The sequence below is a fragment of the Lepisosteus platostomus genome, chromosome 3 (genome assembly GCF_059453375.1).
Source record: "Lepisosteus platostomus isolate fLepPlt1 chromosome 3, fLepPlt1.hap1, whole genome shotgun sequence".
Classification (NCBI taxonomy): Eukaryota; Metazoa; Chordata; class Actinopteri; order Semionotiformes; family Lepisosteidae; genus Lepisosteus; species Lepisosteus platostomus.
The window spans coordinates 8,628,759-8,644,034 of record NC_142613.1 but is presented as its reverse complement, the minus strand read 5'-3'; the positions used below and the strand labels follow the sequence as shown (position 1 = coordinate 8,644,034).

Here is a 15,276-nt window from a genome sequence, read left to right as displayed (position 1 = left end):
CATGTTATGGGGTCAGTTGAGGACATGGGCGTATCAAAGGCTTTTTGAGACGGATTGAAATGGTGATCACATCATATGAGACATGAGCTGGCTGGGATCATACCTCCTCCTGCAGTTCATTCTCGTCTTGGAACAACTGGGTAATGTCAGAGTTTAGCTTGACAAGAAGAGATCAAGGACAGAGGGAAAACTTCTGCTCTTTCTGCACCACAACTGTGAGGACAGATCCTCTATTGAAAATCCATCTTGTATTCATGACCGATGTATGGATGGAAGAATATCATGCATGTCCTATCATGTCAGATATTTACAAGGACACATGGTTTTGGTATATCGACAAAGAAGATGGAAACGAAACGCCCTTGGGCCCAGAACTGAACCCACAGCGCTGTGTAAAACAATTATCAGATACCCAGACTAGTGTAAAAAAAAAAAGCTGCATTTCTCACTCAAAAAGGTGCAAGAGAATGAGTCACTCTTGATTTTACAACACTATTTACGACATTAATGGGACCAGGGTCAGAACATGTTCATTTGTCTTGTGCCTTGTAAGAGCTGGGCCACACTTTTCAAAACCCCCTCTATCGGGCATATTATTCTTATACGGAGAAGGCAGATGTCTGAAGAAGGTAGAGAAAGAGAAGAGAAGGCAGATTAAAAGTATTAATAATGACTAGTAATTCAGAGCGCCTTGTCGCTTCATTTTGCATTTTTCCAAAAAAGTGTCACTGTTATAAGTGAAGCATTAAAAAAAAAGAACGAATACATTTTAAAAATGGGAATTTTTTAAGTTTTATTTTTCCCCCATACATGAAACAAAAAAATTCACACGATCACAGACTTAAAAAACTTGTCAAACAGGAACCTGCACTGATTCCAACTGGTTAAATTGTAAGTGCCATTCCTTAATTCAATTTAAAAAAAAACAAACAAACATAGCTGAGCAGGCTTTGAATAGAGATTGTTTTTGCAAACTAGAAAGCCTTTGAAGAAAGGAAAAGCTTTCAGCAAATTCGGGTCCACGTACATCTGCAGAGGCACAATTCAGCTCACTCAGCACAGTAATACATTCAACAGCTGGGCGCAAACATTTCACTCGCTGAACCATCTACTACTCCACCTGAGAATTCGCCCCAACCCCCTAGTCTGCCCAGAAACACGTGTGCATTTCGTTGTCGAATCCAAACCTGTTTTCTTATTACATTTACAGAAAAACCCTTCAATTCCTCTTTTTTTTAAAAAATACCAGCAGTTGCATTATCTCTGAGAGACGTGCAACAGACAAAGTCTTGCCAAGTAAAATTTCACAGCTTTACCTGCTTGAAGTACCAAAACAATACCCTGTCTTTAAAGATGTCTTTTTCTAATCAATGTGAAGCTCCATCATTTCAATGTACAGCTCTTAAGACTCCCAGATCAGGCACCAGCTGCAGAAATCACTGCGTCAGAGAGTTTGGACATCTGCAATGCTGAAAGAACAAGACACTTCACACAAAACTGGTTTTTATCTTTGACCAACTGACAACTGGACATGTTTCACGATTCCAACTTTTCCCTGTTTTACCAAAATACATAAAAACCTGTTAATACATCAGAAGAAGTGATTATTTTACAAGAGACAACGAAAAGCATGGATTGTATGCATCATCCGCAGTCACCGAGACAGCAGGTGCTGGCACTGAGCAACTGAAACAGGCCATATGGAGAACAAAGTAAAATCGCTTCCAGGAGGCTCATCGGAATCTAAAAAAATTCCCAAAACATGACTCTTCAGGAGTTTTTCCTCAAGGATTAGTAGTTCCACCCCGACAACAAGAAACGAGGTTCATCATGCTGAATCTCGGAACACCCTATGGTTACATTCCCATAACTCCTCAAGCAAAGACGACGATTCCTCCTCAGCCCACAGCTATTTCTACTACACAGACAAACGTTAAAGCAAACATTTAATGCCAAGAAATTGCTTAGGTTTTTAGCAACACTAGAAAGAAATCAATCAGTAGGACTTTGAACCCAAGTTGAAAAGTCAAGAAAAGAATAGTCCAGAAACTGCAGCTGCCTCAGGGAAAACAGCAGGAGTGGTGCTCTGCCTCTTGGGCTGTGTGAGGAGGGTCTATGACCAGGACTCCCGGCTGGGCCACTGACCCAACAGGCACGAGGCATCAGTTGAGCTTTAAGGCCCAGTGGTGACAGCGTGGTGTTCCACAGCTTTGGATAAAACAGCTCATTATCAGAGAGGTGGGAAGTGCACAGCACGTACAGGTCCAGCTCACGAAGATGGTGACATTTGACGAAACAGCCCAAACAGCCCTCAGAACCAGGAAGTTAAACCGAGAGCTGCCGCAGAAGAGATACAAAAGCATAGTACCAACGAGATGGAAAACAGCAAATTGTGAACATCCACCATTTTTAAAAACAAAATAAAGCATCTTGCTGACTTCTTGTATATCTGATGGTGACTGGGAGAACACTGTGTTGAACCTGTGCATTTTTTGCATGTACAGTACTTTAGCACAGAGGTGCACGCAGGTGATCCATTTCATCAAGAATTCCCAATCTCCACCCACATGCGACCTACCCACCCAGACCTCGGACAGGGAGGATTGGATTACTAGAAATAGAAATTTCACATTGGATTCCTCCAGTGTAACATGCCTAGCTGTTAAAACAACTAACAGCTGAAATACCATCAGGAAAACAAAACCTATTTTCTAGAAATTTCTCAAGCAACCACCACCTCCAGAGAGGCTGAAAAGACCAAGTATTAGCCTTGATCTGAGCTCACAAAGCAGTTTGAAAAGCAGAGCTCAGCTGGAGTGAACACTGGCTTTCTGAAGCTAAAATCCTGGAGAAATCCAAGAGCTTTTTCAATGTCATTTAACTCAGGCCCTCACACACAGACCTAGGTCCTCATCTTGCATTAAAGACAGCAAGAGTTTCGGATATAAGCTTTTGTAAATTCACCATCATCTCCGTGCAGCCACACTGCTTCCAAAACATTTAGTGCTTCAAAGTAACAAAATCCAACCCAAGTCTCTCAGAGGCTGAAACAGCAAGTGCCTCATTTACTAAGTGCTTACCAAGAGTTTCACCAATGCTTTCAAGCTGCTTTTATCTGGTCACCAGTGCAAGAAAAGGTACTTGATTTAGCAAAACAAAAATATTTTTCCATCTAAATGATCTTAAACTACGTGAACTGTTCAGCTTTTGGGGAAAGAGTTACATTCAGACACTCAGACATTCACACTGGCACTAGATGAATCTGTGATAAGCCTGCACGTATTGAAGTAATATCAAGGGGCTGAGTTTGAGTCAAATATCTGATCCAGCCACCTACCCAAAATTAACAGTGCAGCTATTCATGCGTGAATTGTGTTTGCCACAGACGTCTTGCCTTAGCACATCATATAGTAGATCTGTTTTATCCAGCAAGTGGACAGGACAATGCACAAGCTTGAAGGCGCTTGTCTGTCTGACGTCCAGCATGATATCTGTGTTTTTTGTGAGACACATCCCGCAAACGGTCCGATTTATAAACTCGAAGGCTGTCGAAGGTGTGAGTCAAGCCTGCAGAATCCACAGATGGACATGCACCAAGAGTTTTATTTAATGCACCGAAGAAAGGGCCGTGAGTCTGGGAATGGAAACCTCGGTTTAAAACTAAAACGTCACCGTTTCCGAAATAGCAAAAGCCCTCTTGTGCATGCACACACTGGCACGCCTCACCCGGCACAGCGCCCAGACTGCAGGGGCTGCAACCAATGCGCCAAAACATGGGAGGGGTTTCCTGATCAAGCTGCTGATCTCAGTTTAAATCATCTTTTAAATGTATAAAGCAAGGGTTCTTCATCCAATGCAGCAGTAAGAAGGTCACCTGATCTCTTTAGGAAGGTTGGTACCTGCAAACAAAGACGAAAGAAGAGAGGAGGGAAGGGGAACAGCTTCAGCACAGGAACGTGCCAGGCTGCTGAAGAGCATTCGGCTGAGAGGGAGGTCTGTGTCTCTGGCTTTCCGCCAGGCAGGCAGCGAAAGGGGAAGAGAGAGGAGGGGTGTGCTTCCTCTAGCAGGGAGAAAAACAGCTCAACGCTGCCCCCTTGTGGACGGATTGCATTGCTCCATAACCCAGCCCGCGGACTCTGTGCTGGCTGAGGGCTGCCTCAGCCGCCAAGCAGGCCTCCTTCACAAGAGCCTCAGCTTCCTGCTGCTAGCCAGTGCTTGCCTGGAGGTTTTGGTTTAGCCTGCCGGTGTTTTCCGGCCCCTCAGTTGCGCCGTGCGTTGGGGGATGGTAGTGGGGGGGAGGTTGGGGAGGGGGGGTTCCTACTCTAGGCGTACTCCATGTGGCCCTGGCCCTGCTGCCCTGTCCGGCTCGTGTCCCCCAGGCGCTCAGAGCTGGGCGGGGGCTTGATCTCGCTGGGCTTCGCGGAGAGGTAGTCTCGGACCTCCATCTCCATGTTCTTGGCCCTCAGAGTGGCCTTGTGAAGCTTCTCCAGGAAATCGGGCATTCCTAAAAACCAAGCACAACGGGGGACAAATGCAGCACACTTAGTACACTACACATGCAGTGCTCAGACTGTAGCAGGGCTGTCTGTTATAATGTATGCACTTTTTTTTTACAGGGAGAAAGGTTATCCACTGGTTAGTGGTGTATGGGCTGTTTTAAAGAAATGGACAAGTCAGAAAACAGGACTGTGCCCCAAGATTCACAGCACCATAACAGCGCACAAAGAAATAATCAAATGCCACAGCCTGTGTCCTACATTATTTTACCCATTAATATTTGTGAAAGGAGTAAATATAAGGGTTATTCAACTGATGCAATCTTGCAAATATCAAAAGGAATTTAAAGTATAAGGATGAGCTGCCAATATTTTATGCAAAAGCAGTAGTAAAGGATGAAAAATGTTAAGTGGCTGCAGTCAAAAGTTTAATATCCGAATGACAAGGACAAACCTTGTCAGGTTAGTTTTACATTAAAGAAACCTTCATCTATATTTTGCTTGCTGCTGCTTTTTATTTTAACATAAATTCACTCTGAAGGTACATCATGAGCTTCAAACAATTAGCCTGGTTTCTCCCTCTCCCACTTTACAGCCCCCCTGTGTCCTTGGCTCCGTTATGAATAATCCGCAGTGCATCGTGGGTGAAGAGAAGTGTCCTTACCGCTAGACACCATCCAGCTGACACAGTACCGTGGGAACACGGTCTGGGGGTCGTCGCTGTACGTCAGCAGGTAGTCAAAGCCGTTCTAAACAGAGGAGCACACTGTTCAGAGACACACCTCTCGCCGCAGTCACATGACCCCTTACCTCACATCCACAACACCACTGTTTCACTCTTCCGCACAAAGGGGGATAATGACTTCATTTAACAAAGATACAAAGAGCATTAACAAAGAAGGTGTGGGAGAAGTTCAAGAAGGGAAACTCATATCCCAGTGGACGTACGTAATCAATGATCAACAATACAAGCAGAAATGAGGAAGTATGAATGGAAAATACAAATCACATTCAGTACAGAAAGTCAAACATTAAAAGTAAAGTTCCTACAGCATACAGTAGTGTACACTGATAATTATGTTCATGCTTGGCTGTAGTGTCTAGGGCTTTACTGTGCAAGTGTCCGTGTGAATCAAAGGAGCAATAGATTTCCATGAGGTCCAATCATGTGAAATTGCAAACCTGTGCAATTTCTCCTGTAATTGGTCTTCACTGGAGAGCAGTGGTTAACCTGCCACACATCGGACAGTCCAACTGGAACACCACCGATGCATGTCTGTGAACCTACAACTCACCTCATCGAACGATTTGTGTGGGCGGATGACCATCTTGGATTGGTAGGACCTCACCCGCACGAAGTCCGCAGTCTCGGGCACAGTGGGGTGTTCCACCGTCCTGCAGGGGCCAAACAAAACAAACTTCAAAGGCACACGCAGAGAAAAAAACTACGCACCTATATACGATATATCCGCCCATCTTCTATCCACTTTATCCCATACAGGATCGCAGGGGAGCCAGAGCCTATCCTGGCAAAGCAAGCAAGGTACATCCCGGACAGGATGCCAGTCCATCTCGGGGCACACGCAGACACGCACACACTCACACCAGGGCCACTTTTCCCAGAAGCCCAATTAAACTACCAGGATGTTTATGAACTGTGGACAAGACCATCCCAGATGGGACTCGAACCCACAATCACTGCCTTAGGGGTACAGTGCCTTATCCATTAGGCCACTATGAACTGTGGAAGGAAACCAGAGTGCCCAGAGGAAACCCATGCAAACACAGGGAGAACATACAAACTCCTCACAGCTAGCACCCAGGAATTGAACCCACGGCTCTTGAGCTGTGAGGCAGCAATGTTACTGTGCCACCATGCTTCCCTAAATGATATCCATTTAAAGAAGCCACAGAGATTTACAAAGCAACAGCCAATCAAAAGGCTCAACTGGAAATTTATGATGATTTCTATTTTCATTTGCATAGGGATGCATCTGCAGTTATGTGATAATCATTTCCAAAAATGAGGGAGAGACAGCACTGAGTCAGGTGAATTTAAGAGAGTAAATGCTCTAGCCTGCAGTAATTGGAACAAACGAATCAAGGAGTGCGGTGAGAATTGGAAACGTCCCTACCTGGACACTAAAATCATTAAATTGTTCTCCAGATCCACACTGTATCTGCGGACGTACACATAATCCCGGGAATACATCGGGTACTGAAAGAAAAAAAGAGCTCATGATGTATATACATACAGAAAGACTGAATATACTACATAATACACACAGAAAGACTTGACACGCATTATCTCTAGGGCTGCACTGCATAATAATCAAATTATGAATAAAACACAACATAAGAGTCAATTTCCAGTCGTCATTTATCACCTATCACTCAGAGTACTGTCAACTGGAGATGTCCAAGATGTCAGGGCAGTTTCAGATATAGATCAACCTGCTCAAGATGGTCAACGAGCTGGAAAACAGTCTGTTCACATACAAGACCCGAGTCTGGTCCTGTCCTGCAAAGTGTAACATGCCTGTTGGAGCTGTGCAATGTATGTAGAGGGTCCATAAAGACAGCCTTAACATCACTGAAGCTCTGTGAACACTTCATGATGTGGAGACAGGAAAGCACTCTTGTGAGTCTGAGTCTTTGTCGTTGCCGTGTCATCATAGCCTCGTGATAAGGATCTGGGTGCATTTCAGACCGCATAGCCTCAGACAAAGCACATCACAATAAAACAAGCAGAAGTGTAGTGAGGCTGGGAAAGAGTTCAAGAAGAAACCTGCGCTACAGTGCAGTGCTAAACCCAGTGCTCCTGGCAAATGAGAGACTCTTACTGGAAAGTGCGTGACCCAGTGCACCACTTCTGATCCAGTGATCTCGTCTCGATCGATCACTTCCAGCTTGATCACCAGGGCATCCCACTTCTTCCTGTACTCTGTGTCCAGCTGGGAGGGACAGAGAAGGAGTAAGATACACACAGACACCTGCTTCACTCGAGCAGGCCAGCGCACTGAATGCTATCACTCATACACAAATACACTGGCACTGGTAAAATTACAAAACCTTCCAGCCTCAGGAGGACTTCTACATTTCTTTAGCTTAGAGGAAGCACGTGCAGAAACATGCTGAAAGAAAGTGCAGTTCCCTACCTGGACATTGAAGAACTGTCTGGGAGTGACATCAGTGTAGGTTCCCAGTACTGCACAGACACAGAAAGCAAGCGACGGATTAAAAAAGAAAAAAAAAAACCCAGAGAAAAAGAATTAGAATTACATGGCCTTCCAACAAAAACGGAAAAACAATTTTACATGCGGCATGGCCTAGTTTGTAACCTGTCTTATGTTCTAGCTTAGTCTGATAAGACTGCGCGGTTGATACATTTAACAACATGTGTAGGAATGAAAAAGCTCAGGTGATTATTTGATTTAGGACATAAGACTGTGAGAAAACATACTTTTTATTAGGCCTTTAAAAAAAAGAGTGATAGCTTGTGCCCTGCGATAGACTGGCATCCCATCCAGGGTGTACCCTGCCTTGTGCCCAATGCTCACTGTGACAGGCGACCCTGCACTGGACGAAGCGGTTTGAAAATGGATGGATGGAAGAAGGGAACCCACTGACCTCTGTACTCGTAGAGGTGGCTGTCAGGGATGGGCTTCCTCCACACGTAAAAGCCCTTCCGGTCCATCACGACCTCCCAGCCCTGCTCATAGCCCTGGTGGTGGTCCTTCTGCCAGCCCTCCGCGCTCAGGCGGCTCAGCAGCTCCACGTTCTGCATCTCACTGGCACACCTGCACAGGATCGGCACAGAGGGGCTCACTGCCTGCCCAACCCCACCTCCCCCTCCCCGCACACACACAGAGGTGCGTCTCACAAGGATCAACCTTCAGGGCTCTGGGGTCTGAAGAGCAAGCCGCGGGCACTGAGTGAGAATGGCCATTCCACTGTGCCACAAAGCAGAAATATTTGAAAACACTTCTGATTCCGCTTTGCAACTTGCAGCTTGGGCACAGACGGAACTGCATGCGTAAGACACACATGCAACCTTTGCATTAAATATACAACTTTTCTTGCATCTTTCTGGTGATTTTATTTTTCTTTTGTTGCTATTTTAGAGGACAGGAATGTCCCACACACACTTTGCCCCTTCCTGCTTTCTCGGAATCATCATCACACACCAGTATCCTTCCAGCACCTGGTGCACACAGGTTATCAGAAGCTCCTTTCTTGTGCTCGGGACAACCTTGCAATAACCGACAGGTACATAGGAAACATCCCAACTTTCTCCGCTTGGAAGTAACTGCATTGTTACACTGACTCTGTCCTTTAACCTTTGACCCCAGCCACTGAAAGTAATTGTCAAGGGGGAATATTCTGATTAAAGTTTATTTCCGCATGTAGCCCCAGGAAATGACATCAGTAGCTTTGACATTGGCTTCTCAGAGCTTCTTTTCAAGTGTGATCTTCTATAATGTCTGTGATGCTTTCTACTGCAAACCTTATTGTGCTGCTTAATATTTGCCAAAGCACTAAACACATATCAGGTGGGCAGACTTTTTTCATGTCCTATAGGCCTGCCACTTACTATAAAAAAATGTGAAAGAATCATAGCAAAGTCAGATTCATTAAGAATTGGGGTATTCCTAAATTATTGTTTATTTTATCAATCTGCAAGCTCATTCTGACTGTTACATTCTTCTCTCCTTTTGAATTGCATTATCTAAGATAAATTATTCTCTTATTCTAGCAAATGCATTCTCTTTATTTAAGCACTGCTTTTTTAAAAATCTGCTCAGCTACCACAGACATTACACTAATCCTAGCCTATATTTGCTGTATACTTGCTACCTGAATGCAGACCTCGATGAATCCCTGCACCAAACGCACTCAGAAGCCAGATGACAACAGATCTTTTCATACTCCGCTAACAAGTGTTCTTTCAATTCCATTTTTGTTTGTTCCAGGACTCCCTGCAGAAAACCAAGAGGAATGTACTGTACAGAGCTCTGGCTCCGTCTCTGCATTGTCTCCCACCATGTGACCGAGGGGGAGGCGGCGGCTAGCTGTGTGCCCAGCGCGGTCAACTGGGTCCAGAGCTCTATCAGAAGACTGACAGCAGAGACAAACTGGCCTTTGAGCCATGTCTGTCCACACCAGTTCCAAGGCATGTGTTATGCACACATCCCTGGTCATTGGCTGACCACTTCTGTGTTTAAGGTGCATGGTCAAGCATGTTCCTGAGAAATGAGAAAAAGAAGTAGCAAAAAAGACGATCTCTGAATTGTAAAATACAAACTATATTATTTCAAGATTCTAATGGATAACTGCTTCAAATAAAATATGGCAACTCAATGCACTATCTCGCTATTTTAATCACTGCCATGCATTTAAAGGCCTTCAATATTTATGTTGCACATCACATTTACGTTAGTTCAGTTTATGTGCCAAACAAACAGCTTCACCTTTCCCAGAAGGCACACCTGTTACTGAGGGGCAAGGTGCTCTCCCACAAGGACTGGCCATTCCAACACGCTCTGCTGATACACTTATCAAAGTGTCCGGAGCAATAACATGTTGCACGATAAGGCTCCGCAGTTTAACACAAGCTCTAGGCAGAAAGCAGAAAAAGCTTTCCAAACACTTGAAAGGGAATCCCAACTTTCACAGCCGCAAATTGGATAAAAGAAAGTTCTGACTATATCAACCATTGTGAACTGAAGAGGTTATTTTAACCTGTAAGTCCTTTACTTCAATTGCTGCTCACAATAAAACTAAATAAGCAACACTGGTCTCAAGGAAATGGTTACACATTCTGTTGCATAAAAGATGGGTCAGTTGTTTCAGTTTTGAGGATCTGCAGAGCCTTGTGTAAGCCTCACTATCTGAATGGATACGCGCTTCTGCCTACTAAGGTTGGGTTGTGCATAACGCAGGTTGAGCCTTACTGGTTTGAACCTGGGTTTGAGACTGTGACCCAGGTTTCCAAGTGGTAGTTCACTGCTGTACAAGTATACCTGCAGCCAGTGTACCTGTGACTGACATGGAGCTCTGACGAGGGCAAACCAAGTTTCAGAGTAAGACATACACTTTCATCCTACATTTACTGGTGTGAAAATAATTGATTCAGTGTTTTACAAGAGCTCAATAGCTTAATGAATTTAAAATCATAGCATGCATGCTGCTTTTCTGCTTTTTCAATTAGTACACCTGCCTGTGCCCAAAATGGAACATAAACGCTGTGCAAAGAAAGCCTTATTTTTTTGTATGGACCCCAAAAAAAATATTTTTCAGTAGTCCAGTCCAGGAAGGCAGCCAATAGTAACAAAAAGAGACAAACAAGGTATAAGTTTCACCCAAGGACACAATACTCTCTGTAAGAGCATGAGTTTACATTACCTCATGACACTCCTACAACAATGGAGGGCATGAAAGAGTTTCAATGTTTCCTGCCAGAGTTAAAACACTACTGAGATACAGAGCTCAACTGGCAGTGCTTGGCACAGCTGAGCTGTTTTTAGGTCGCTCTGATTGGCAACCATTAACCACCTGTTCCATTCAGACAGTCACAACACTCTTTAAATGACCTCCGCAGCCAGCACAGAGACAGGAGCAGCATGAGGCCAGGCCAAGTTTAGGCACAGTTCTCAGAAGCACAAAGAACAGTGTTCAAATGGGCAGCCTGGACTGCCAACTGAAAGAAAACACCAAGCACAAAAAGGAACCGACACAGGCTGCAGGATTGTAGCAATGCTTTGGGTATTAAATGACTTGATCTGTACACCCTGCACAGAGAACCTCTTTCATCTTAACCAGCTGACCGGATAGGATCGTTTTCTGGGCAGACTTTCCTACTTACATGCAAACAGAACACAACACTTAAGTGCTTGGGCTCTGAGCAATATTCTCTGGTGAAATCCCATCTCTCACTTCTTGGCTACAGTGCTCAGAGACATGAATGCACCTCATGACAGGCAGTCTGTATCTGTTCATGGTGCACACTTATGATCATGTGCAGCACTGAAACAAGTCATCGCTGTCACATATCAAATGGCTACTGTTATAAGAAAACAAAAATCACTACTTTATATCCATGCTTTCTCTCATACATAAGCAAAATAAACATTTAAGCATATTAAATAAAAGACCCTGTCTTGATTAGAATGACAACGGTCCACATTTCCTTTAAGAACAATTCAAATGTAATAATCGACATTTCAAGAGAAAAAAGATGGAGCTCTTTCCCCTGCAAACTGCTCACTCTGTAGAAAATTAATTCAGTCTGGCTGCTGGGCTGATAAAATCCTCTCAGCCACCTGCCCGTAGGTCTGATCTACTTGTATGTTGTTTTTTTTTCCCCCACACTGAACCCCTTGTGCCACATACCTCTGGGCTCGCATTATATAGTGTCCCAAGGCACATTTACAGGGGTAACCGACTGAGAATAAAGATGCGAGGTTCCCTAGGGAGTCCTCCCTCTGGCATGAGAAGTCTCAACCCTCCCTGGCTTGTACACGGACTGATGACAGGGTCCCTGTTCACTCCTGACACGGCGCCTGCCAGCAGCTGTTGTATAAAGAGGCCTGAAGCACCTGCAGATGGCCCGTGCGTCTGAGGAGCTTGGGCTGCGATTTCACACAGATTCCTGACTGCTTCGCACCAGGCGAAGAGAAAGCAGACGCGCGTGGGTCAGGATGAACTTCACAAGCCCTTGCGGGAGTGAGGGCAAGGACTACAACGCCTGTCACACGCAGTGCTGCTAGCAAGCCGACTGCCTCCGAGTTTCATTATGAGCTTAACTACGAGTTCCTGCATCTCCTTGTCTGATAACTAGATTAAAGGAGCTCATGGAACAGGGTAATAGGCTTGTGGCGCAGTGTGGCCTCTGACTAGCGAGGACTTGCCCTTGTCCTGCTGACTTGAAGAACTGGCACAAGGAAATCAAAGACACCTCAAGAATCTGATGAGCCAAAACTACTCACGAGCCAGCACAGACTTGCTGGATCCTTGTTGCTGTGCATCCAAACAGCAAACATTATTTAAGAACTTGCATCAGACACTTTTCTTAACCATTTTCTATGAAGACCAATTCAACTTACGCAACATGAAATCCCCTGTAATGACATTATGGCAAACCACGGCTTACAACTGACGTGTCGTTAAGATTTGCAATTAGTGTACAAAAGAGCCAACAGATTCTACAGATTCAGAAAGCCTAGCATGGGCTGTAGCAAGAGCTACATTGAAAGCCAGTGGTTTCTATGTGATACAGTGTTGCTACAGGCCTATTTATAGTCAGTGCAGAAAAGCAGGATGCTCAGAACCTATACAACTTTCTACTGAATGAAACACCAATACTCTGGTGCACACCTATTGAATCTTTATTGCCCCAAAGTCAACTTGTCTTGCACACCAAGAGCTCATAGACATATATAATATGTATGACAATAATACAATACAGCAACAGTACAATACCCTGATACAAAACAATATTTAACAACACTGCTCAGTAAGGTCCCAGTCCAGTATAATACGATTTTTTTTAAAAAAGAATCACTTGGTAAAGTGTCTAAACAACAACAACAACAACAGAAACAAGACTCTTATCTCCAATCAACCTTTTCATTGTTCAACAATTTAATGCTCTTAGGTATAATAAATGAAGTTAATGGTCTCTTAGTCTTTATACAGTGGATCTGGTACCTCCTCTCAGAGGGTAATAACGAGTATATCCTAAAATTGTAGTGGAAGAGAGGGGTCATCTAAGATTTTATATTTTTATATTGTCCAACAATATGGTCCCCCGATAGACATTATCGAGTGCAAGGATTAATCATCACTTTGTTCAACTTGTTTACGTTCTGCAAGGACAAAGCACCTCCCCAGCCCTGTATACAAAAGGTTAGAACGCTCTGAATAAAACTCTCATGAAATAGAGGTGTTAAACTACTATTATATATTCAATCACAGGCGACAGCCCGTAGTGAGGACCAGCCTGCCTCCAGCACTGCACTGCTCTCCGGTTCTCCTTACCTCTGCAGCTCGTCGTCTCTGATCTTCTCCTCTTCCCACATGAACACCCCGGCCAAGGCCGCCACCAGCTTGCCCGTGCGCGAAGACCGGCCCTGGAAGCGGCGCCACAGGCTCCCCATCAGGCTCCTGCGGGACCTCTCGGAGTACAGGCTGCCGTACAGCTCCCCGATCTGGTAAGCGCGGCGCAGCCTCTGCCCCGTCACGAAGCTGCACTGGTTGGCGATGATGGCGATCATGCCCTTCCCTCTCCCTTCCCCTGCGCCCTTCTGCAACCAGGAGAGCACCGAGCCCACCCGCCTGCCCAGCCACGCCGCGGCCCCGCTGCCCTCTCCGCAAAGCGTGCTCAGGGCAGCCAGCCTCGAGTGGCTCACGTTGTAAGAGCATAACCCGCTGGTCGGGCCGCGCTGAAGCGTCTTGAACATCACCCCTGTTCTGCGCCGCCGGCCTGGTTTACTGAAGTTGGCCCGGTTTCCGATTCCGACACGACACAGCAAGGCGAGCTCGGCAAAATCGCGAGTGAACGTGACACACGCCCCTCACCTCGCCAGGTACCGGATGATCTTGCAAAGGTCCTGACAAGAGAAGAAAAAAGGTCAGCCCAACGCAGTCTTTCGGTTGAGTAAAATCAACAGAAGGTGTGAGGGACTGTATAGCTTAAATGAGCTTTAAAGGAGAAAAACTTCCTCTTTTTCACTGGACCAGTCAGTTATTCTTGAAGCGAAAAACCACCATCACGCGCAAAACAAACCGAGATGGATTAGCCCTTTTCCGGATGTCTTAAATGGTAATTCTGCAATCAGATTCAGTTTTCACCAACTCCTTTTCTACACGCCTAATCAAGTTTGTTCGCTGGTAAACATGAAAAGCTGTTTGCAGTTTGCAGTGCTTAAAACGCAGCTCGTTAAAAGCTGTTAATGCTCTTTAAATCCGTGTGCGCGGTAACGTTTTATATTTGTTGACAACACTGATATAACAAAAGCTAAATAAAATCTGTAGATATTTTCAATTGCGCCGTACACGTGAACTACATTTCAACAGCGAGCGAACGAATGAATTCCTGTTTTCCATTACAGTTATAAACAGTTAGCTGACATAAAACCATGCAGTTACAAGTGCATTTCCCTACCAAATGACAACTCAGCAATCCATGGATTTCGCAAAACTTTCTTTGATGGTCTTGTTTATGGAGCCTAATGACCACTGTACTGTATTTGATAGACGCACAACGCCTGTCGAATTATATTAGTCACGCCTAAAGATCTTATTCTAGGGCGCACTACATACGAAATGACTGCAATATCTAAGATAAAATGCAACGGAAAAGTGTACTTATTCCCTTAATTAGATTAATCTAGAAAAGACGCCCGTCTATTTACCCTTCAACAGCCACATTAGCCTGTAATGTAACCCCCCCAGTAGCTCTCACATGTCTTCTCTCTCATCAACCCATTATCCACGCCCCGTCCATAAGACCCGCCCCTCGACTCCCTCCATTGGTTCAACCAGCAAATAGTCGAGTTCAAATTGGTTCCTGCATCTGTCCATCATGTTTTCTGACCACCTCCCACAAGCAAGTTTGTGTGACGAACACGTGACGAATATTTTCGGGGTCAGTACAGTAATAGGCCCCATCCAAGTGTTCCTAGGAAAGGTTAAAGAACGGCTTTAGCGATGCCTGTTTCCAACTGGATGTGTTATTTGTAGGCTTCTGCTTAATGTATCCGTCCCTGTAGGTACATTT

The 15,276-nt window shown here is 44.9% G+C and overlaps 1 protein-coding gene across 2 annotated transcripts; it reads right to left on the bottom strand.

The window, feature by feature from the left end:
• Positions 1-767: 767 nt before the first annotated feature.
• Positions 768-15,032, bottom strand: stard7 (StAR related lipid transfer domain containing 7). Of its 2 annotated transcripts, none has more exons than XM_088624259.1 (9): positions 14,912-15,032; positions 13,536-14,107; positions 8,127-8,296; positions 7,655-7,704; positions 7,340-7,450; positions 6,632-6,714; positions 5,792-5,891; positions 5,161-5,245; positions 768-4,504 (listed from the first exon to the last, which is right to left on the bottom strand). In XM_088624259.1, exons 2-9 carry the CDS (start codon positions 13,955-13,957, stop codon positions 4,323-4,325), a joined length of 1,203 nt encoding a protein of 400 aa, XP_088480385.1. In that variant the 5' UTR covers positions 13,958-14,107; positions 14,912-15,032; the 3' UTR covers positions 768-4,322. The 2 variants fall into 2 exon arrangements, with proteins under 2 accessions (XP_088480385.1, XP_088480386.1); XM_088624260.1 differs by lacking the exon at positions 14,912-15,032 and adding an exon at positions 14,662-14,903.
• Between the last annotated feature and the right edge of the window lie 244 nt (positions 15,033-15,276).